The following is a 23446-nucleotide window of genomic DNA, read 5'->3' as shown; positions in this document are numbered from 1 at the left end:
AACATTTTGGATTAGGCTTTACCCCAAATAACTTAAAAGAATAAAGCAATACTCTGCCACAATAAGCTTAATTAAAATCTATTCTGAGTTATTTCACGCTGTATAATAACTTAGTAAATTATGCTCATCATCTGGTGATGGAAGTCAATTTCAAATGGAAATACTAACTTTAGGATTTCCCCCTTGACGTGTGAATGTTAACAAACAGAGGTGTTTATCATGAATACAAGCAATGCTTCCATAATTCTATATGACGATGTATTCATAGACAGGCTTAAAATTTTAGCATATGAAAAGAGCTTACCTTCTAGAAAAAATGGCATGGTTTTCTTTACTCTCATCTGACAATTAACTTGCCGCCCGGTTTTCCTTTTAGAACTCCTCTGACGAGCCACAAGCTGAGCAATTCTTGCAGTTTCTGTACAGGCCATGGCATAGCAGGTAATCTATTCACGAGAGGCAAGGTGAGAGGAGAAACATTTCTCAGATTCACTGGTGCCTAGAGGCTCATTTTTAAAAGTGGATCTTAGCGAGTTTACACATCCCAAATCAAACTCTATGCAAATATTTACATCTCTCTCCTCGATACTGATAGAGCAACATTACAAACATCACATATTCTACAAGAGAAACCACGAATAGTCTAGCACTTTGAATAATCTTTCCTCAAATTGAAAATTGTATTTATTCCTTAAATAGGTATTCATTAAGCATCTACAATGTGCTAGGTACTATGGGCTTAACAAATGAACCAGAAGAAACCTGTGTCCCACATATTATCTCATATAATCCTCGAGATATATTTTATTCCCATTTTATACATGGGTAATGGAGCTCAGGAAAGTTAAGCAAACTTCCTAAGTCACACAGCTAGGCTATCTCTCTGAATCCTAAGTACGTACTCATAATTGCTATTTGTATTACCTCTCAAAGACCACCCAATCCTAATCTTGTCACTGAAGTGGATTAACTGGGTGACTTGGGAAAAATCAGTTTACCTCCCACATCTTAGTATTCTCAGCTGTGAGGAGGGAGTGGGCTTAGATCTGGGGTTTTCATGCTGTTCAACGGCAGCTCCGGGGCCTCACAGTGGCAGTGGCAGAGGAGTGAGGGCAAGGCAGGGCAACCTGAGGCCCTGGGCCCAGTGGCACCTGCTTAAAACACAGCAGCTCAGCTTTTCATCTTTTGAAAAAAACCGGTGTGATACATAGGAGTTTTTTTTTCAAGTATGTAAGTCTCTAAAAGCCCCATCATAGTGTTAAAAAGTCTCTGATTCTAAGTTGAAATCAAGAACAGGAAAGCAATGAGGCTTTACATAAGCCAAGGCATACTCTATTCTTTGGCCCAGTATTTCTATTCCTGAAAATATATTACAAGAACATGATTGAAAGGAAGAAAAATTTACATACCGAAAATGTGCAATAGGGGTTATTTTAATAATCAAAACTTGGAAACATTAAAAATGTTCCTAATAGGAGAGCAGGGTTGAGTAAATTATAGCCTAGTAACCATAGGAGGCATTATTAATATATTAATTAATTCATGAAGACATTTGATCATTCACACATTCAAACACGTATTTATTAAGCACCAACTATTAGGGGTGAAAAAACAATCATTCATCCTCAAGAAACTTACAAAAAAAAAGACACAAAGAGACTAAATAGAAAACACTGTGTCAAGTGCTATCTTGGATGTATTACAAAGTACCAAGGAGACAGAAAGGGGGCTTAAAGCTCTGGGGGAGAATCAGGGATGTTGAAACAAGTTTTATTATTAATATGATAGTTAATTAATTTATACATGCTCCTTATAAAAATTATTACAGATCAGGTGAGTCTTCCCTTTCATCACTCTCCCAATCATGGTCCCCTTTTCTCTCCTCTACCGCCTTCCCTATGCCACCAAACAGAACAACAACTATTACAAGTTTTGGGGAGAAATAACTCAGATCTGTTATATCTATTTACACATGCAGAAATGTACCCAAAAGAATGTGCTGTTTGGGGAGGTGGGTGCTTTTTGTCTTTTGGACAATGGTTTGTCTATATCTTTCACACTGTGCATTGGGCAGACACCAAGAGGTGAAACTGCTGGGTCACAGGGTATGTGCAATAAAACATTTCATTACTACACCAAATTGCTATGTTATACATAAAATATTCTTCCAGAGAAACTAAAAAATTTAAATACCATGATCATAATGATGTGAAGGGCAGAACAGCCTAGAGAAAGAAGGAATTCAAGACAAGGAGAATGGTAGGGATAACCCTGTAATAATCAAAGTGCTGAATGATCCATTAGGGACTGAACGAGGGTCCAGAAAATAGGAACAGATAGGAATGAGGTAAAACAATGAGAATTTATAAGTATCTATTAGCTTTGGTACTAGGAGGTCATTATGACCTGGGCAAAAACAGTTGTAGCAGGTTTATAATGCATGGGGTGTGACACTTGGCAGTTAGGTCTCCAGTACACTTATTTTGCTTGAACGCTGAAGACTGGGTAAACTTTAACTTTAAAATGTTTTATTTAATGTGATTAGAGTCTTATTTTTACAATGAAAAGAATTTGAGGGAAAAAGTAAAAGACATCAGAATCTAGGTTGTGCTTTGGATGCTGTTCTTTCACTACCAATCTCAAACCACTTAGCTAGTACTTTTCACTTTGACTTCTATTCTAGTTAGGAGATTAGAAGTGCCAGGCAGGCAATTAAGATTGGTTTGACTCTTGTGACATGCACAATTACCTTCTTACCTCTCCAGATCTACTAGTCTCTATCCTCACAACTGCTGGCACACTTCTCAGATAGGCTTCTAGTGTAGGGTAACCTAACTGCTTAAAGGGGATCCAGTCTCCAGTCAAGGATCTGTACTCTCCTTGGAGTCGGGGTAATGCTATTCCGTTCTTATGAGACTGTAGGACAGCTCGTAGCATTTTTGAAACCAGATCTGCTTCCAGCATCTTCACCTATAAGAACATAATAGAAGGTTACTATAATAGGATTCATTAGTCTATGGATTCAAATAGATTTTCAGAGTGTACACGTGTTAGATTATCCCATCAACTATTACAGAATATTTTCTGTGCTATTACAATACAGAGAAATAACTGCTATGGTGGAGAAAAGCACAGAATACTATGAGAAGACAGGGAAGTCAGATGGGCAAAAAGACTAGTCTGGGGAGGGAAGGGAATTTTTCCCAGATAAGGGGAGGCCTGAATGGAATCCTGAAGGACATGAAGGAATCAGCCAGGCAAGGAGGAAAAGGGTGTGTGGGCTAAGGATGGGGAGAGGTATCAACCTCAAGTAAAGGGAACAGGAAGTTCAAAAGGCACAGAGTTCAGAGAGAAGTACATGGTTGATTCTGAGGAATTCCAGGCAGTCAAGTGGCTGGACATAACTGAACAAAGACTCTAAGGTTATAAGCTGAGGACTGAAAGAAGTGGAGAGAGGCAGATCCAGATGAGACCCCTATATTATGTTAACATGTGCATTTTGGCAAACATAATGTGGGGCCTTAGAGATATTTTAAACAGGGGAATAAAGTGATCAACTCTGCATTTTAGAAAAGCTAACTATTCAGTAGTGGGGACGATAAATGCAAAGGAGAAAAACTGATAAGTTGTCAAGATACTTGGAAATGTGGAGGACTTGAAAACAGGGCCCTGGGAATAAACAAAAAATCAATTTAAGAGGTGATTAGGAGGTAGAATCAACAGAAATTGATTAACTGGTTTGTATAATGAGGGAAGTTCCCAAGTTTCTAGCTTAGAAACATGGTGGGAAGTAATGACCCACACTGAGATGAGGTAGAACAGGTTTGTAAGAGAGAAAGAGAATGAATTCCTTTGGGACATATGGAGGCTGGGATGCTTGTAGGTCAGCCACACAGATATATTAACTAGGAATTCAGGTTAGAGATCTGAGGTGGATTTAGAGTTGCTGGCCTTCAACATATATGTGGTATTTGGTATCCAGGGAGTCAAAAATAAGGTTAAGGATGGACCTCTATGGAAGGCTGTCATTAAAGCATGGGCAGAGAAAGAAGAACCTATAAAAGGCTGAGAGAAAAAGTAACCAGAGAGATAGAAGTCGAAAAGGCAGAGCTGGTGCCATATAAACAAAAAGAGGAAAGAACCAAGAAGAATGGTATATTCAAAAGTGTCATACACAGCAGACAGGTCAAGCAAGAGAAAAAATGAATTTTCATTGGTCAGTAACTGGCATTTTTCAAAATTAACCACTCATATTCTCTTTGGACTAATAGTAAATGGAATGGTGATACAATGACAGAATGACATTCAAGAAGCCAGGAAAAGTGGACTTAGGAAGGCAAGCCATGGACAACTTGTTAAAAAATTCTTCCTTCAGGGCGCCTGGGTGGCTCAGTTGGTTAAGCAACTGCCTTCGGCTCAGGTCATGATCCTGGAGTCCCGGGATCGAGTCCCACATCGGGCTCCCTGCTCAGCGGGGAGTCTGCTTCTCCCTCTGACCCTCCCCGCTCTTGTGCTCTCTCTCTCTTTCATTCTCTCTCTCAAATAAATAAAATCTTTAAAAAAAAAAAATTCTTCCTTCAACAGTGCTACCCAACAGAACCTTCTGTGCTGATGGAAATGTTTTATATCTGTGCTGTCCAATACACGTGGTGACTGAGCACTTGAAGTGTGGCCAGCACGACTGAGGAACTGAATTTTTAATTTAATTGGAATTAAATGTGGCTAGTGGATACTATATTGGACAGTACAGAGTTCTAGACAGTCTTATTCTTTCTCTGGTTTAGAAAACAAGAAGGAGGCCTAGTCTACAGTGCTAGCATTTCCCTCCTTTGTCCATTTTGAAAAGGAGATATGATATCAGCTTCTTTGTGAGTGCTCTTAATTATAAATATGATACTCAAATGACAGCGAGGTTTACATGGCAAATAACCTAAATACTCATTATATACTTCCCTCTGCTAAATATTAACTCTGTTCAAAAGTCACCACCAGCACCAACATTTAATTAATACTATGTGTATATACACAATGTGCAGTATAATAGTATTTGAAAGGGGAATGTGATAAAGACATATATTGTAAACCTTATGGCAACCACTAAAAATTTTTAAAGAAGCATAATTAATAGGCCAGTAGTAAAGATAAAGCAGGATAAAAAGTTAAACCAAAAAGCAATTAGATGTACACCTGAAACTATATACTACCATATGTAAACTATCCTGGAATTAAAAAAAAAAAAAGCAATTAGAAGTAAAAAAAGAAAAAATTAGGCAAACACGGGGGGGGCAGAAACAACAACCACCACAAAGAACAGATAACACAAATAGAAGACATGTGGCAAAATGGTAGATTTAAAGCCAACCACAGCAATAATTACATCAAATGTAAATGTTGAAAATATCTCAATAAAAATTTAGGATTGGTGGAGTGGATATAAAAGACTTACCTACACACTATATACGAGAAACAACATAGGTTCAAAGTAAAAAGATAGAAAAAGATATACCATATTAATTAATACCAAAACAAGGAATATCACCCAGGATAAGGACAGACATTACATAATTAAGGAGTTAATTCATCAGAAAGATATAAGAATCCCAATGTGACTGCACCAAATATCAGCGCTTCAAAACACATGAAGCAGAAACCAATAGAACTGAAAGAATAAATACCTTCACAATTATTTGGAAAATTCAACACTTCTTTCTCAGTAATTGGCAGAACGAGTAAACAAGAAATCAGTAAGGATATAGAAGAGCTGATTAACAACATCAACCAAACTGACCTAACCGATATTTATAGAAGGCCCTACCCCAATAATAGCAGAATACACATTCTTTTCAAGAGCACGTGGGGCATTCACCAAAACAGAATATATTCTGGGACTTAAGACAATCCTTGACCAATTTAGAATAGCTGAAATTATACAAAGAGTATCCCATGACCAGAAAAAAATTAAATTAGGTATCAGTAACAGAAAGATATGTGGACAATCCCTACGTATTTGCAATTTAATGACGTTTCTAAAACACCAAGGGTCAGAAAGGAAGCCTCCTTCAGAACAAAAACATCAGAAAATATTTTTAAATAAATGAAAACACAATGTACAGAAATTTGCTGGATGCCATTAAAACAATATTTAAAGAGAATTTTGTAGCATTATATGCCTATGTTAGAAAAGAAGAAAGGTCCCAATTCAGTGATCTAATCTACTATCTTGAGAAAAGAGAGCAAATTATACCAAAAGAAAAAGGAAGAAGTAATAAAAATGAGAGCAAAATTAATATCGAACTGATGAAACACATCAGTAATGAAACAGAAAAGTTAAAGAAAAAAATCATGAAACCAAAACTAGTTTTTTAAAAACATCAATAAAATTGATAAAGAAAAAAAGAGAGAAGACACAAATTATTATTAATGGGATTAAAGAACAGGCCATCAATACAGGTCATATAGCCATTAAAAAGCAAATATAATGAATAACTTACGCCAATAATTTTGGTCAGTTAGATGAAATGGAGTAAATTCATTGAAAGACACAAATTCTAAAGCTTATTCAAGAAGATATAAATAACCTTAATATCCCTGTATCTGTTAGAGAAGTTGAATTTGTAGTTAAAAACCTTCACATAAGGAAAACTCAAACCCAGATGATTTTATTGTCAATTCTACCAAAACTTCAAGAAAAAATAATGCTACTTCTACACAAACTCTTCCAAACAACACAGGGGAAGGGAATACTTCTAAACTCATTTTATGAGGCCAGCATTATGCTGATACTGAAACCAGAAATAACATTATAAGAAAAGCACAAACCAACATCCCTCATTAACATAATTGCAAAAATTCCTAACAAAATATTAACAAACCAAATCTAACAATATGTAAGAAGGATAACACATCATTATCAACTATGGTTTACTCTAGAAATGCAAGACTCGTTCAACATTCATAAATCAACCAATGTAACTATATCAACAGACTAAAGGAGAAAAACCACATGATATCAATAGGTGAAGAAAAGACATTTGACAAAGTTCAAAATCATTTATGATAAGAACTCTCAGAAAGTAAGAATAGAAGGGGACCTCCTCAACCTGATAAAGAATATCTGCGGAAAACCCACAGCTAACATAATATGTAACAAGAAAAGAATGAATGCTTTCTCCCTAAGACTGGTAAAAGGACAAGAATGTTCACTCTCTTCATTCCTATTCATTATCACACTGGAGGTCCTTGCCAGTGCAAAAAGACTGATTTCAAGACTTACTATAAAAGTATATTAATCAAAGCAATGTATTGTCAAAAGGACAGTTACATCAATGGAACAGAAAACATAATCCAGAAATAGACCAACACATATATAGTCAAGTGATTTTTGACAGTTACCAAAAAAATTCAATGGACAAAGTTCAAGACTGCTGTCTAGCTTGAAAAAGCTAAAACTGTAAAACGTCTAGAAAAAAACAAAGGAGTAAATCTTTGCAACCTTGGGTTTGGCTAAGATTTTATTTTAGAACACAGAAGAAAGAATTGACAAATTGGATCTCATCAAAATTTTAAATTTCTGCTCTTTTAAATTTAAATTTCTGTTGAGAAAATGAAAAGACAAGCCACAGACTGAAAGAATATATTTTCTTTTTTTGTTGTTTCTTCTATTTTTTTTTAAATTTTATTATGTTATGTTAGTCACCATACATCATTGGTTTTTGATGTAGTGATCCACGATCCATTGTTTTCGTATAACACCCAGTGCTCCATGCAGTCCTAGCAACATATTTGTTGATTCATTATGCAATTCATTATGCAGTCCTAGCAACAGCAATCAGACAACAAAAAGAAATAAAAGGTATTCAAATTGGCAAAGAAGAAGTCAAACTCTCTTTTCGCAGACGACATGATACTTTATGTGGAAAACCCAAAAGACTCCACCCCCAAATTACTAGAACTCATCCAGCAATTCAGTAATGTGGCAGGATACAAAATCAATGCACAGAAATCAGTTGCTTTCTTATACACTAACAACGCAACTGTAGAAAGAGAAATTAAAGAAACGATTCCATTTACAATAGCACCAAAAACCATAAGATACCTCGGAATAAACCTAACCAAAGAGGTAAGGGATCTATACTCTAGGAACTACAAAACACTCATGAAAGAAATTGAAGAAGACACAAAACGATGGAAAAATATTCCATGCTCATGGATCGGAAGAATAAACATTGTTAAAATGTCTATGCTACCCAGAGCAATCTATACCTTCAATGCCATCCCGATCAAAATTCCAATGACATTTTTCAAAGTGCTGGAACAAACAATCCTAAAATTTGTATGGAATCAGAAAAGACCCCGAATCACCAAGGAGATGTTGAAAAAGAATATATTTTCATAACACAACTGGTAAAGGACTGGTAACCAGTATATATAAACAGCACTCAAAACTCAATAAGAAAACAAAGAGCCCAATTTAAAATGTGCAAAATATTTGAACACATACTAAGTTTACTAAAGTAGAGATGTAGATGGCCAAAAAACACATTATTCTTTAGGGAAATGAAAATTAAATCTGCAATGAGGCATCACTTACCCATCCATTAGAATAGCTTAAACTTCTAAAAAACCAACAATATGAAGTGCTGATAAGAATGCAGAGCTACTAGAATTCTCGTACATGTCTGGTGGGCTTGCAAAACAGTACTTTGAAAAAAAACAGCTTGGCAGTTTCTTATGAAGTAAGAAGCATATACTTATCATACAATCCAAAAAACTTACATGTATGTCATTACCCAAGAGAAATAATTACATATGTTCATACAAAAACCTGTAATTAAATATTTATAGTAGCTTTATTCATAATTATCACCAAATTAGAAACAATCCAAATGTCTATCAGCAGGTCAATGAATCAACAAATATGGTACATCCATGTGGTGAAGTACTATTCAGCAATTAAAAGGAACAAACTATTGATACATAAAACTATATGGATGACTCTCACATTATGCTAAGTGGAAGAAGACAGACACAAAAGACTATATGCTATATGATTCTATTTATGTAACATTCTGGAAAAGGCAAAACTATACGCATAGAAATTAGATCAGTGGTTGCCAAGGGATGGGAGTATAGGGAGGGGATGGACTACAGAGAAGGCACAGGGCAATTTGGGGGAGTGATGGAAATATTCTATGTCTTGACTGACAAACTATGTAAGTTTGTCAAAATCCATAGTACTGTAAACCAAAAAAAGGTGACTTTTATTATATGTAAAGTATGTATCAGTAAGTCTGAGAGAAAGAAGTTCTTTCAAGTTGTGCCACTTTGCAGGCAACTCTCACCTTCTCATATACACTGTCCTGGCTCCTGGCAACCACTAATCTGCTTTCTGTCAGGACAGATCACTTTTGCCTGGTGTTCTTGAGTTTCATCCATGTTTCCCCATTTATCAGCAAATACTTCGTATACTATGATAAGCAATATTTCACTGTGTAGACATGCCACAATTTATTTATCCATCTGAATGTTGATAGGCATTTGGGTTGCTTCCAATTTGGGGGTATTATAAATAAGGCTGCTTTGAATAGTATAAATCTTCGGGTAGACATATGTTTTTCTTTCTCTTTTGAGAATCCAAATTCTGAGATTTGGATTTTCTAAAAGTTTAATATACATAATAATTCTGGGAGCAAAGTATTCTCATTCTATAGATGAGAAAACCAAAGCTCAGGGAAGTTAAATAACCAAGATATGATAAGGTATATGGAAGCCACTCACAGGGATGGTACAGATTCCAAGTCAGTGAGATAGACAGGCACTCTAAAGAGTAAACAGAAAATTCATGGCAGCAAAAGATGACAGCTGCAGAGTCTCAGAACCTCCATTCCCTTTGGAGGGACACTTCAAGTGTGTTGGGTAGCAGCTCAGAGAGGATGGCTTTGGGACCTATATTTCAAGGTTGCCAGAAGTTAAATCTGAAGTGTAAATTCTGGCTCTTAAGTAGTATACTCCCGATGTAAGAGACAGACTTTGATTTGTAATGGTTCCTGACTCAACAGTCAAAGATCACTGAACCTTTACCGCACAGTTATTTCTTCAAGTAGGAAAAACCATAATGGAGGCTGGCCAAGTTCTAATATGCAAGAGGAAAAACCAAAGGATAACCTACTAACCTCTCAGAGCAAAGCCTCCCCAACTTTTTTACCCCCACCTTTCCCACCTTCTTTCCTTCAAAACTGTCCCTCCAACCTGTTCATCTAGAGCTCTTCTGAGTAAAGTTGGACTTTGCATCTCTGTGTATCTCCAAATGGGCCTTGACTATGAATTATGGACATGTGATGTGTAGATATGATGCCAGGTGGTCAGCACACATGTAGGAATACACCCACTTGGGTGTGAGCAGTGTGCCTGGATCTGTTTAGACTAGACTGTTTATGACATTTGGCTCTTCCCCAGTCAGAAGTACTATAAATTCCTGCTGAGAGTTTCAGTAGGAGGGACTTATCCTTCACCTTGAGAAGGAGTTTCTACTGCCTCCTCCTTCCCTTCTTTCTGGAAAGAGCATCTGTTCCATTACCACCTCTTCACTGTGGTCTACTTTTCCCCAGCTACATTAGTGGGTGGGCAGAAATCACTAATTTGTGGGAGTAAAAAAAATTCTCATAAATCCATTCTACTCACTAATGGACATCCTATGACTAAAACATAATGGAACTCCAATATGATGCTGGCTCGAAAGGACAAGTCTAATCTCATCTTAGAAGCTAACCAGAGACTGGTTCTATAGGCTGCCCTATGCGAAAGCCTTCTACTCCTTCCATCCTTGGGAGAATCACTTCAGACCACTTTCTCTGAAATGTCCCCTCTACCTTCCTAAGTTCTGCTCTGAAAGAACTGCCTGCCAGCAAGGATCTCCCAAACATTAACAATTTAGGGGTGCCTCTAACTAGTAATTGATATATTGATTTTGATTTGACTGTGGGGAGAGACGAGGGATTGCAGAAGGCTGTGCCCATGCCTCCTCTTGCCGGTGTCTCCAAGTTCAATATCACTGTGCAAAGAGCACTTATTTTCCTGGGACAAATCCTTTCTCCTGGGGCTCTGATCCCCTTCTCTGTAAAATGAAGCAACTCAGTATTAGTGGTTCTCAGCTCCTTACCACCATCACCACGTGATACATGAAGATAGACAGGCTGACATTCACAATTCCCCCACTCCTAACTATCTCCGTGGTGATCACTCTAGTCCATGCTAACAACATCTCTTGCCTGGATTGGGGTAACTGCCTCCTAGCTGGTCTTAGCTTCCACTTCATCTCTTAGAATCTGTTCTCCATACAGGAGCCACACCGCTCCCTGCCTCAGCTCCTCTGGGTATTTGCTCAAAAGTTACCTTCTCAGCAAGGCCTTCCCTGGCCACCCTATCCAAAATCAGAACTGTTATGCTGGCTATCCAGTGTTCCCTACACCCCTTCCCTACCTTATTTCACTCCTTCGCACTTATCACCACCCAGTATTCCTTATTTAATTATACCATCTGTTTCCCCAACTTGATTATGAGCTCCATGAAAGCTGGAATTTGTGAGGTTTTGTTTGCTACTGAATCCCTAGTGCCTAGCCCACAACAAGAGCTCAATAAATACTGGATGAATGAATGAGAAATCCTCCATCTATCTAATACTCCTTTTCTACTTACTAAAATAGAGCATAATGCATTGAGCTATTAAAGGAATCATCTTTAATTTACTTTATTAAAAAACGACTTCCAGGGGTGCCTGGGTGGCTCAGTCGTTAAGAGTCTGCCTTCGGGGGCGCCTGGGTGGCTCAGTTGGTTAAGCGACTGCCTTCGGCTCAGGTCATGATCCTGGAGTCCTGGGATCGGATCCCACATCGGGCTCCCAGCTCAGCGGTGAGCCTGCTTCTCCCTCTGACCTTCTCCCCTCTCATGCTGTTTCTCTCGCGCACGCTCTCTAATGCATAAATAAATAAAATCTTAAAAAAAAAAAAAAAAGAGTCTGCCTTCAGCTCAGGTCATGATCCCAGGGTCCTGGGATGGAGCCCCGCATCGGGCTCCCTGCTCTGTGGGAAGCCTACTTCTCCCTCTTCTACTCCCCCTGCTTGTGTTCCCTCTCTCTCTGTGTCTCTCTCTGTCAAATAAATAAATAAAATCTTTAAAAAAAAAAAAAAAGACGACTTCCAAATTTTAATGATTGTTATTAACTAAGACAGCCACTTATGTCACCAAGCTGTGGTTGAATCAGGTAGATTATTTCAAGGCCCTTTCACTCTGAGCTAGTGTTCTCAACGAGTAGGCCCAGGTCAGGGACACAGTGCTACCATAAGTTCACACATCCCGATGAGCTGTAGGCACTGTCTGTATACCGGTAAGTATCTCACACTTACATGTATTCCTGTTTTTCAAACAGTGTGCATGTACTGTTGGGATTCACAAACAAACGGATACTGATTTCACAAGAGCTTTCAGTAGCTGTAAGTTTTTGGAGGGAAAGGTGGTCCCTTGGACTATGAGACTGAAGATCTCAAAGCTGGGGAGAAGCAGTTAAGCACAGTAAAGCCTGGGAGGGAAAATGTGACTACACATCTTGTGCAGATGTAGGCGGTATTCTCATGCTTGTCAATTTCTTCCAGTTGGATTTGTGATTCCTACATTAACGTTATTACTTTGGGCAATGGACAAAAAGAAAGTTACAACTAGAGCTTTAAAAAAATCATTATTTTCTAATCTATATTGCTTTAAAATGCTCTAAATTTTAATTCCTTGATTGTCATGGCATTTTTTGAGATTTTCTGAAGATGGCAATTACACTCAATAACTTTTGGAAAAAGCATACAATACTTTCCTCTAACTGTAAAAATGAAGTTTATTATGTTGAATGTCATCCATTAGAAGCACAAGAGGAAGTTTATGGGAATTGCAACTCTGTGTCTCAATGGCAAACCTTTAGCCGTCCTCCCCCAAAAAATTAAGTTTGGAAGTTTCTCTAAAGTGGCTCCCCAAATTTTTAAAGTTGCTCTTTTGACCTTTCAACTCTCTTTCCCCTTTATTTCAACTTTCTGAAAGTGTTGTGAGAAATATCAATTCTGAGTTTAAGAAAACTCAAATTGCTTTTATTTTGAGAATGTTATGCAAGTCCTGGTGACCATAAGTTAGGCTAGGTTGAGAGAAATAAGGCTGGCTAGCTCTGTTTTAGACCACAGCTTCTCAGGTTAAAATTCTTAAGGGTTTCCTTAGACAATATAAGGTCTGCTTGAGCTGAATAAGAATCCTAAACAGCAAAGTAAAGTGGAGGGGGTCTGGAGAATTATTTAATCAGAGTACTTTTGACCTCAAAAACTAACTAAGGTCAGATAGCAAAGTCCTTAGGGAGGAAGAAAATGGCCACAACAAATTGTACTTGACTTTCACTTCCTTTGTCTTGCTCTTTTTCCTCCTCCTTTCCTTGCCTCTCTTCTGAATGACAAGCATCAACAGAGTTATATGAGCTTAATAGGGTACTTGGCATTCAGTAGTTACTTGCATTTCCTGGAAGCATGGTGTGGATGGGAAACTACCTATGAATATATGCATTAAATGTCTGAGAGCACAGTGAGGCATTGGTATACTGGAGACATTTTTAGTACAGCATTAAATTTGAAATATCAGAATTTCCCCAGATTTTCTTATTTGCCTCATTAATATACTTACGAACTGGAAAGCTTGGTAAGAAAGCCACTGGATCTCCTCCAAGATTTCTCACTTAATTAGTAGACAAAAAGTCACTTACTGCTTTGGCAAAGGCTCAGGGAGCAGAGATTCCATGCTAGACCACAATCCCACAATGTTCCTGCATCCTGCCCAGCTTAGGAGAACAGCATAGGATGGTGGGCCCAACCTCAGAGTAGAGAGCTGAGAGAAGCATGGAATACTGGTGGGCACCTTCAGTCCGTCTCCTCCAAGCCCTTCAGTTTAATAATGAGGAAACTAAGGCCGAGAGCAATTACTCCAGGACTCATGTATTTTTATGGCCAGAACCACAAGATCCCAGGTCTTCTGGTTCCCAAACTTAGGACTTCCTTTTAGACAGCTGCTCCAAATGTCTAGAACTGGCTTCTGCAAGTAATTTGGACTTAGGGAACACTGACTTAGTGATCAGCCCTTAAAGTGGCATGAAACAGGGATCAACCACGTTCTGATTTAAGGGTATGCGCACCCGAATCCAAAAGAATCTTTAACTGTTGCAAATATTCAGTGGTGGCAATTGACATTTCCTTTTATCCTTTCACTCTGTCCTTTTTATTTTTACTACACAATAAATCACAGAGCACTCCAAAGTGCTAATAATGTACAAGAAGTGGGGCAAGGAGTAGGGGAAAGTAATAACTTTTAAGAAAGATTTAAATCATTTAAGATATTTAAATGATTTAAATAGCCTAACATAATTCTCACACTCAAAACTGTATTTTGGAAATTCACAGCTTTTCTCCTTAATATACCTGATAAACATCTTGAAAAAGTCTTATTCTGAAGAATGTGGTACAGTCTTTACCACTGACTAAGCCTCCCTGACTCAGTCATTTACATGTTCCGTGCTTCCCAGAGCCTGAGATTCCTCACTATCCATTAGCCCAGCTGGTCCAGCTCTCACCTGTGCTTTCTCTTCTCTACGTTTCTCTTTTCTCACCTATTTCCAGCTGTACTATTTGGCTCATCTTCCTCAATGTCATAAATTTGAGTTGCAGAGTGGCACTAAACCCCAGAATAAATCTGAAGAATTATTAGGGTAAATTGAAATCACCGAGTAATCTCTCTTACCTTCTTTAGTCAGCTACACAATTTTTAGTACCTCCTTAGGGCAAATACTTGTGGTAATTGGCTGCCCTTTCACTTGAAGACACTATTTTAGCAACAAGCCAGGCCCTCAAAGTTCAGAATGTCTGTGCCAAAAAGATTTTAGATATTATCTAGTTTATCCCAAACCCCTCATTTTACAAATCAATAAACTGAGCCTAAGAGAGGGAAGATTTTGGTCTAAGACCCTTCCAGGATGATTTCTCATCTTGCAACAGTTTAACATGTTTTCTTTCCAATTACAGTATAGTCTACTTGTTACCACCTGAATTACTCCTTTACCAAATCTTTTTAAAAAGAAAGATAGCGGGGCGCCTGGGTGGCTCAGTGGTTAAGCGGCTGCCTTCAGCTCAGGTTATGATCCCAGGGTCCTGGGATCGAGCCCTGCATCGGGCTCCCTGCTCAGCGGGAAGCCTGCTTCTCCCTCTCCCACTCCCCCTGCTTGTATTCCCTCTCTCTCTCTGTCTCTCTTTCTCAAATAAGTAAATAAAGTCTTTATAAAAAAAATACTCATAAAAAGAAAGATAGTAATTAACACCTTCAGGTGATGATATATTTCCACAGGGTATCTTCAGGGAGCATTTATTGTTGTTGTTGTTGTTATTATTATTATTGTAATTTCAAGCTCTAAACTGTACATGCATTACTAACTACATATTATGAATAAGTAAGGGCTTCCCATAAATCTGCATATTAGAGAAAAAACTCTTGAGATAATAAAGTGGCTTAGTTAGGATTTGGGATCTTAATCCTAGTTTTGCTACTAATTAGCTGTGACCCTTTGAGTGAGTCACTTCAGGTCTCTTTTTTTCATATGGAAGATAGGAGGATGGAAAAGATCTGTGATTCTAAACTTTCCTTGGAGTCCTTCAAGTTCTGAAGTGGGATCCAAAGATCTAATGGAAACCACAGGTTGGCTTCCTCCTGACAAAGCTGCACAGCTATAATATTGAGTTTGCTTTAGAGTCATTAGCTATCTTGTGCTGACCAGCAGTTCTAACTGGCATATATACACATCACAGCTAAAAATGACAAAATTGATTCCTTTTAAATAGTTTGAATGAAAAATTTTTTAAAATACATTTGGCCAAAAAATGAATCTTTCAAAAGTACAAAGACAGGAGTAGAGGGCAGAGAAAATAAGTTTTGCATAGAGAAAGAAAAACCAATTTACATAAGTATGAAATTACATTTCACGCAAGTACCAAGGAACTTGGGTCCTTAACTGTATTCATCTGCTGATCCTGAAAGTGCCCAGATGCAAAGCACTCTGTCAAATCTCGGTTCTTGAAAACAGCACTTGAACACAGAATAGGCACTTAGAGTTGGATTATAAAGTATTTTCCTTTAAATTCATATTAAGTCTCCAACTAGATTACCTTGCACAGAGAATTTAAAGAGAAGTCCTTCAAGAAGTTTAAATCTCTTGGTACAAAACACAGTAGTTCATTCAGCCACGTTCAACCAATAAACCAATACACTTAAAAGGGCATTAGCGGGGATTATGTTCCATCTCCAGTGTACAGGGACTGAAGTCCCAAGGCACTGCCAACCGCTGCCTCACAGTCTCACTGTGTTTAACTAGCAAAGAGGAAATCTGTGTGCCACCAAAGGGCCCTAGGCTGGGGCACAGGAGATGTGGATTCTAATGCAGCTGACCCAGGAGCAATTCTGTACCCAGCACAGTACTTTGCGTGTAACCGATGCTCTGAAATGTCAATTAAGTGGAAATGGCAAAATCCCCACCACGTGCCACTTAATGTTATATTAGAGGACTCCAAGAAACGGAAATCCAATTATGTAAAATATGGGAAGCTTGGGGAAAGGAAAAGAGTTAACATTTCTTGACCATTATTATAAACCAAAAGATTTACAATAGTTACCTCACAAAAGCTGTGTGGAATTATGTTAAACATTTCTACATGATACACAGAAAACCAGGCTCAAAAAAAGTAATTTATTCACGATCCACAATTAGTAAGAGGAGAAGCCCAGATTTCCAATCCAGGTCTGCAAAGCCCACACTATTTGCAGTATGCAACACCCACACATCAAGGCAGCTGAGGATGACTTAGAAATTTGGGTCTAAGTTTCGCTTCTGTCATTAGGTTGTTGCATATCACTAGGCAGAACGCTTTACTGCAAATTTTCCACCTGCACGATGGGGGGGGTGGGGGTGTTCACCCAGATCAGCAGTTTGTTTTGTTTTGTAGGGCGGTTATCAGAATCCTTTTGGGCCAGTACTTTTTCTAATACAGGTATTTCCCTTTCTTGCTCTCTGAAACTATTTGGGACTGGTACTGTTTGGTTATAACCGGAAATACATTATACCCCGCAAGCGTAACGGAGCAGAAAAGTTGTGCGGGCTCCAAGCCCCCTCCCATTAACTTGAGGCTGAGCACCTGACCCTGTTGGATCGTGATCAAAGTTAAGAGACAACTCATTCATGAATTCATGTTTCCTTCCTAGCTGTATACCGGCCTGGGGCTCACGGTTCGAGAGCCATGTATAGTATTTGTGCCCTGCATTACCTGAGCGGCCTGCATGGGCTGGTCCACAGAGGCCCGTGTCTTTGAGGGACTGAAAGCTCACGGTGTAAAATACCGAGCTCAGACAGCCGGGGGCTCTGATATGCCCTGCTCCGGGCGAGCGGCTGTGGAACCACTTCCTGGTCAGCCTCTCCCGCCCCTCGTCCACACCCCCACTGCTGCATTTCCCCTGTTGCACTGAGTGTCCCGGCGGCGGGAGGGTCTGTCAGGCTCCAGGCGGACGCCCAGCCTGTCACCCAGCGGCCGGGGGAGGGGTCCCATCAGAGATTTAAAACACAACGCTCTGGAACTCCAACTCCCCCCGGGGCATCCCCTGCGACTGCAGGGAAGAGGCCCCAGGCCCGTTCGAGTCCCGCCCGGGCCACTGTCCCGCTAGTGACCCAGGTGCGCCGCGCCCGCCCGAAACCTCGTCCGACGTCGCCCCGCACCTGTCGCGCCCGCAGCGGCAAGACCTGCGCTCACCTCGTCCCGGGGGCCCACGGCCCGTCCCCGCGCCTCTGGGCCCAGCTCCCGTCGCCGTCTCAGCCAGGGCCACAACCGCGGCCGCCGCCCACTTTCGGTTTCCCCGCACGGCCGGAGCCGCCGCGGCGGCTCGGGAATCACCTCAAGCCCCCGCCCCGCCCCGCTCCGCCCCGCCCCGCTCCGCCCCGCCCCGAGGGCAGCCCGGCCTCGGCTCTGCGCACGCGCGGGCTCCCCGGCCGCGTCGGCCCACGCCGGCGTCCGCGCGTGGGAAGGGAAACCGACGCCGCCTAGCGGTTTCTGCGCGTGCCCACGCACGGGCCGACGGCGGAAGACGACTGCGGGGCGGGCTCAGGCGCGCCTCCTCGTGGACAACGCAAGTACGGGCGGGCTGCGAGGGCCCGGGACCCAGCTGGACCCAGCAAGACCTCGCCAGCACTTGTGCGCTCCTATAGCCGCCTTCATTCAGTCTTCAGACGTTTCATTCAACTCTTGCTCGTTCCTTTCGACAATTGCGGGGCAGTTACTTTTCGCTCTCCCAGACATCCACCTGGTCCGCTGTTTCCCTTAGGTTTTTTCGCAACCGTCACCTTTTCAAGGAGGGTGCCACTTTCAAAAATGTCAGTCCCCGATATTTTCTCTCCTCAGCTTTCTCTCTCTTAGCACCTATTGGGCACACTATATGTATTTTACAAATCTTTTTCATTGTCTGATGTCCTCAAATTAAAGTTCTATGAGCATAGGGATCTTTGTCATGCTCTCCAGTCTATTCCCAGAGCCTAGGATTGTGCCTGGCACATAAGGGTGACATAAATTTTGTCAAATTAATTCCTTCATTCATTATAAAATTTGAACACCTAATATTCATTCACTTATTCCTTCTACACATTAATTCAGCCAACATATATTGGGCATATTGGTTTGTATTCCTTAACCAACTGAGCCACCCAGGCGCCCTTGGTTTGTATTCCTTAAACCAACAGTGAACACTTCCCTGCATTTATTTTACATGCATTTACTGGGGTCTGCTGTTTTTTCAAGCAGTATTTTTTTACAGTTTTATTGAGTGTAATTGGCATACTGTAAACTGCGCATTTAGAATGTATACTTTGATATTTTCACGTATGTCTACAGCTGTGGAACTATCACTGCCATAAAAATAACGAACACATCCATCACCCCCAAAGAGTTTCCTCAAGTCACTTTTATAATCCTCACTTCTTGTGCCTCTCTGTCCCTTGCCCCCTCAACTGCTGATCTGCTTTCTGTCACTATAGTTTGCTTTTTTTCCCAAGGATTTTATTTATCTATATTTATTTTTAGAGAGAGAACGAGCGTGAGTGGGGGGGAGGGGCAGAGGGAGAGGAAGAGAGAATCCTGAAGCAGACTCCACATGTTGAGCACAGAGCCCAAGGGGGGACTTGATCCCAGGACCCTGAGATCACAACCTGAACTGAAACCAAGAGTCAGATACCGAACCAACTGAGCCACCCCAGTGCCCCTGGTTTGCTTCTTCTAGAGTTTTCTATAAATAGAATCATACAGTATATGTTGTCTTTTGGTGTGTGTTGCGGGGGTGACCAGCTTTTTTCACTCAACATAAATATGTTGAGATTCATCCATGTTGTTGTGTGTACCAAAAGCTCATATATTTTTATTGCTGAGTAGTATCCCAGTGTATGGATATAATAAACCGACCATATGATCCAGCAATTCCATTCCCAGGATTTACCCAAGAGAAATGAGAGCAATGTCCACACAAAGACCTGGATGGGAATATTCATAGCAGCCTTGTTTATAATAGCCAAAAATAGAAACAACACAAATGTCTATCTCTAGGTGAATGGAAAATCAACTAGTACATATTGAACACCCACTATTATGTAACTTTCATGGAGTGCCTACTATATTAAGGCATAAGCCTACACTTGAGGAGCTTTTTTTTTAATTTTTAGTTTTTTTAAGTTAACTCTACATCCAACGTGGGGCTCAAACTTATGACCCCAAGATCAAGAGTCATGTGCTCTACCAACTGAGCCGGCCAGGTGCCCCTTGAGGGGCTTTTGGTTCAGTGAAAAGAGATAGCAGGCAATGAAAAGGTAGACTGGAAGTAGACCACGGAAGGCCTGAGAGCCCACGCATGGGAGTTTGGGCTTCTCCCCAGAGGCGGTGGGGAACTATTCAAAATCTCCTTTGGATGCTGTTCTCTTTGATACTCCCACATCTAGTCTCTAACTAGATCTGCCCAAATGTCTCTCCTTGGCGCTTCTCTCCATCCCTGCTGCTGTATTTCAGTCTGTTTAGGATCTCTCTCCCTTCTAATCTGCTCCAAACGCTGCAGTGGATTTAACAGACCTAAAATATAGCCAGACCCAATTTGGACTCTGCAGTGCTAATAACTCCTTTGGCTCTACCTTTAATATGGGAAAGATGTAAAAAGCATCTCCCCATTGAAAGAGTGCCAGTTGGAATAGAAAACTAGGAAAAACTCCAGAGTCCAATATACAGGGTAAATCATAAAAGCAATGTAATTTGACCTCAAGTCTGAGATTATTTATCTTTGCAAAGGAATTCTCTGTTTGGACTGTCCTATATCTAAAGAAAAATGATGCTAGTTTTTTTTTTTAAATCGGCTTTTTCAATGAATATTTTACATATAATATTTTAAATGTACAGTTTAATGAATTTTGACAAATGTATTCAATCACGTGTCCACCCCCACCGTCAAGATGTAGAACTAGTTCATCATTCCAAAAAGATCCCCTGTGCCTCTTGGGGTGTCTGGGTGACTCAGTGGGTCTGACTCTTGATTTCAGCTCAGGCCATGATCTCAGAGTTGTGGGATGGAGCCCTGCGGCAGGCTCTGTGCTTAGCGGGGAGTCTGCTTCTCTCTCTCTCCCTCCCTCTCCCTTTGTCCCTCCCCCTGCTAGCACTCTCTCTCTCAAATAAGTAAATCTTTAAAAAAAAAGTTCCCCTGTGCCTCTTTATAGTTAATTTCTTCCCACTATCTCCAGCCCCAGGCAGGCATTGATCTGCTTTCTGTCACTCTACCTTTGCCTTATATATATATATATATAATAAATGGAATCATACAGTATGTAGACAGTATGTAGTCTTTTGTGTCTGGCTTCCTTCACTCAGCATAATGTTTTTGAGAGTCACCCACGTTGTCACATATATCAGCAGTCTGCTCCTTACAGTAAATGGAATCATACAGTATGTAGACAGTATGTAGTCTTTTGTGTCTGGCTTCCTTCACTCAGCATAATGTTTTTGAGAGTCACCCACGTTGTCACATATATCAGCAGTCTGCTCCTTCTCATTGCATAGTAGCACCATCACAGGTATGGATATGTCACGATTTGTTTATCCATTCACATTTGATACACATTTGTGTTATTTCCAGTTTGGGACTATTATGACCAAACTGCTGTAAACAATCACACACAGGTCTTTGTGTGGTCACACATTTTTCTTGCATAAAGACTTCGGAGTCGAATTGCTGGTGGTAGAAAATGTGTATGTCTAACTCTATAAGAAACTGACAAATTGTTTTCTAAAGTGGCTGCATCATTTTGTTCTCCTTTCCTCCCACCTGCCAGCAATGTATGAGAGTTCCGGTTGCTCCAAATCTTTCCGGTCCTTGGAATTGTCAGTCACTTTAAGTTTAGCCATTTCAGTGGATATATACAGATATCACACTGAGGTTTTTAATTTGCATTTCCCCATGACTAATGATATTGAGCATCTTTTCATGTGTTCATTGACCCTTCATATATGTTCCTGGATAGTGTCCATTCCGCAGGCAGATTTTTGGCTAAGACATATCAGGAGGTTCTCAGAAGTCCATGGATAGCTAACATAGCAAGGAAAGGTTAGGAAGTTTGTTTACTTTCTTTGGAAATGGTCCAAGGCTCAGGGAGTTCAAGAATTAACTCCCATGCTCTGGATGTAATTGGATTTCAGGGGAATCAGAGATGACACAAACTGGTTGTTCTTCAGACACAATGGCTCTTACCTTTTGTGGGAGAAGGAGGTCTGAATATGTGAAAGCAACACATGGATACAAAATTTGGCATATGATCTCAAAAACAGTTTGGGGGCACCTGAAGTCCCACTAGGAACCTGTGTTAAAAACTGCCTTATATGAGGCATATATCCTGAGGCCAAAGAGCAGAGTTTTCAGAATCAACGAGACTGAGGTGGAAGGTATTCTCTCTCAGCAAAAGCCTAAGCTCATCTTTGGATGACAGGAGTGGGGGCCAGGAGCATCTGTGGTTCTCCTTCAGGAGAGTCAGGCACACTTCCCATCCCCAAGGGCTGTTGAGGGGTTGTGATCTGCTCAGGTGGCATTTAGATATAGGCAAGGTGGATAGGAGGGAGATCGGGAGCAGCAGGCCAGTGGGCAGCAGCCTGGCAGGTAATCTGTGCCCATCCAAGTGCCTCACAGAGAGAGAGAGAGAGAGAGAGAGAGAGAGAGGTTGTCATGGAAACAGAGTGCAAATCAAGGCCCAGGTGTAAGGAAGGAAGATGGATTTGTGGCCACCTTTTCCTAGGCTGAGAAAGGTGGGAATATTTTAAGTGTGAAATGTCCACCTAAAGCTCTTCATGCATTTTTGTCTACACCTGGGAAGCCTGCTTGTTTGGAGAGAGCCACATTGGACACAAACACTGAAGCACCTGCACAAGGCAGACAAGACCAGAGCCATTGGTTGAGGCGCATCTCTGTCCTTCCCTCCTTCCCTTCTCTCAGTCCTGCAAGCCACCATGTAGAAAGAAGGGGAGACAGCAGCTGTGCTCCAAGACCATGTCTATGGCTCACTTCGTTTTTATCTCACCTGATGGAGTGTGTGGTGTGTGCGATACAGTCTGAGGAAGAGACCCTCGCAACCCTCTTCTGAGTCTCTCTGACTTTACTCTGCCTTAGGCAGCTGAGCTCTTCCACTCTCCAAAATTTAGAGTTGCAATTTTAGAGACCTCTAGTTATTCTCATCTTACTTCCCATCTGAGCTCATCTGTTTCTTCTCTATATTGTCTCCAAAGAGAAAACCCAAACCAAAACTCTCATGTCTATCACCTTGCATACAACCAAATGAGCTGTACGGTTAATTCCTCTCCTGGGAAATCTTCCTTGTAGCCCCACCTGAAGGTAACTGCTCCATTGGTTGAGCTCCTAGAGCACCTTATTTGTCCCGCAAAAATGTTTCAGTAGGGGAGGATGTTCTATGTCTCACTATGTCTCATCTCCCTTATGAACAACTCGAAAAGACTTTAGATTGTATTCATCTTTTTTTTTCCTCTGAGTGATTAAATTGCAAATAATTTTAGCAATAATAATTTTAAGTCCTTCTTAAAGCTAAACAACAACATGTTCAAAGTTATATATGTAGATTAAGCCCAGCCTCACTGGTATTTTTTGCTTACATAAGGTCAGGAAAAATAGATTCATAACCAAAGGAATCTTTGGACAGATCTATGTTATTTTGATGAATCATTAACATCATGATTGCATCCTCTCCGGTCAGCTATTGCCTCACAAACAAGTGCAGAGGAATTTCTAGACAATTGCATTTGTTTTAACTGAGTAAGGA

The 23446-nt window shown here is 40.4% G+C and overlaps 1 protein-coding gene across 5 annotated transcripts in view; it reads right to left on the bottom strand.

Moving 5' to 3' along the window:
- TDRD7 (tudor domain containing 7) overlaps positions 1–17977 on the bottom strand; it is a 76945-nt gene extending 58968 nt beyond the window's left edge. For 2 of the 5 annotated variants that reach the window (XM_021691790.1, XM_021691794.1), the window contains exons 1-3: positions 17859–17977; positions 2758–2970; positions 305–446 (exon numbers count right to left, since the gene is read on the bottom strand). In XM_021691790.1, the coding sequence (XP_021547465.1) occupies positions 305–446; positions 2758–2964 (349 nt within the window). In that variant the 5' untranslated portion in view covers positions 2965–2970; positions 17859–17977. Of the gene's footprint in view, positions 1–304; positions 447–2757; positions 2971–17378; positions 17427–17858 lie in introns of those variants that run through there. The other 3 variants (XM_044920805.1, XM_021691793.1, XM_021691792.2) reach the window with 3 other exon arrangements.
- Between the last annotated feature and the right edge of the window lie 5469 nt (positions 17978–23446).

This window comes from Neomonachus schauinslandi, chromosome 13 (genome assembly GCF_002201575.2).
Source record: "Neomonachus schauinslandi chromosome 13, ASM220157v2, whole genome shotgun sequence".
In the NCBI taxonomy this organism is placed as follows: domain Eukaryota; kingdom Metazoa; phylum Chordata; class Mammalia; order Carnivora; family Phocidae; genus Neomonachus; species Neomonachus schauinslandi.
Note: the sequence above shows the minus strand (reverse complement) of the source record. Positions and strands in the feature narration are given on the sequence as shown.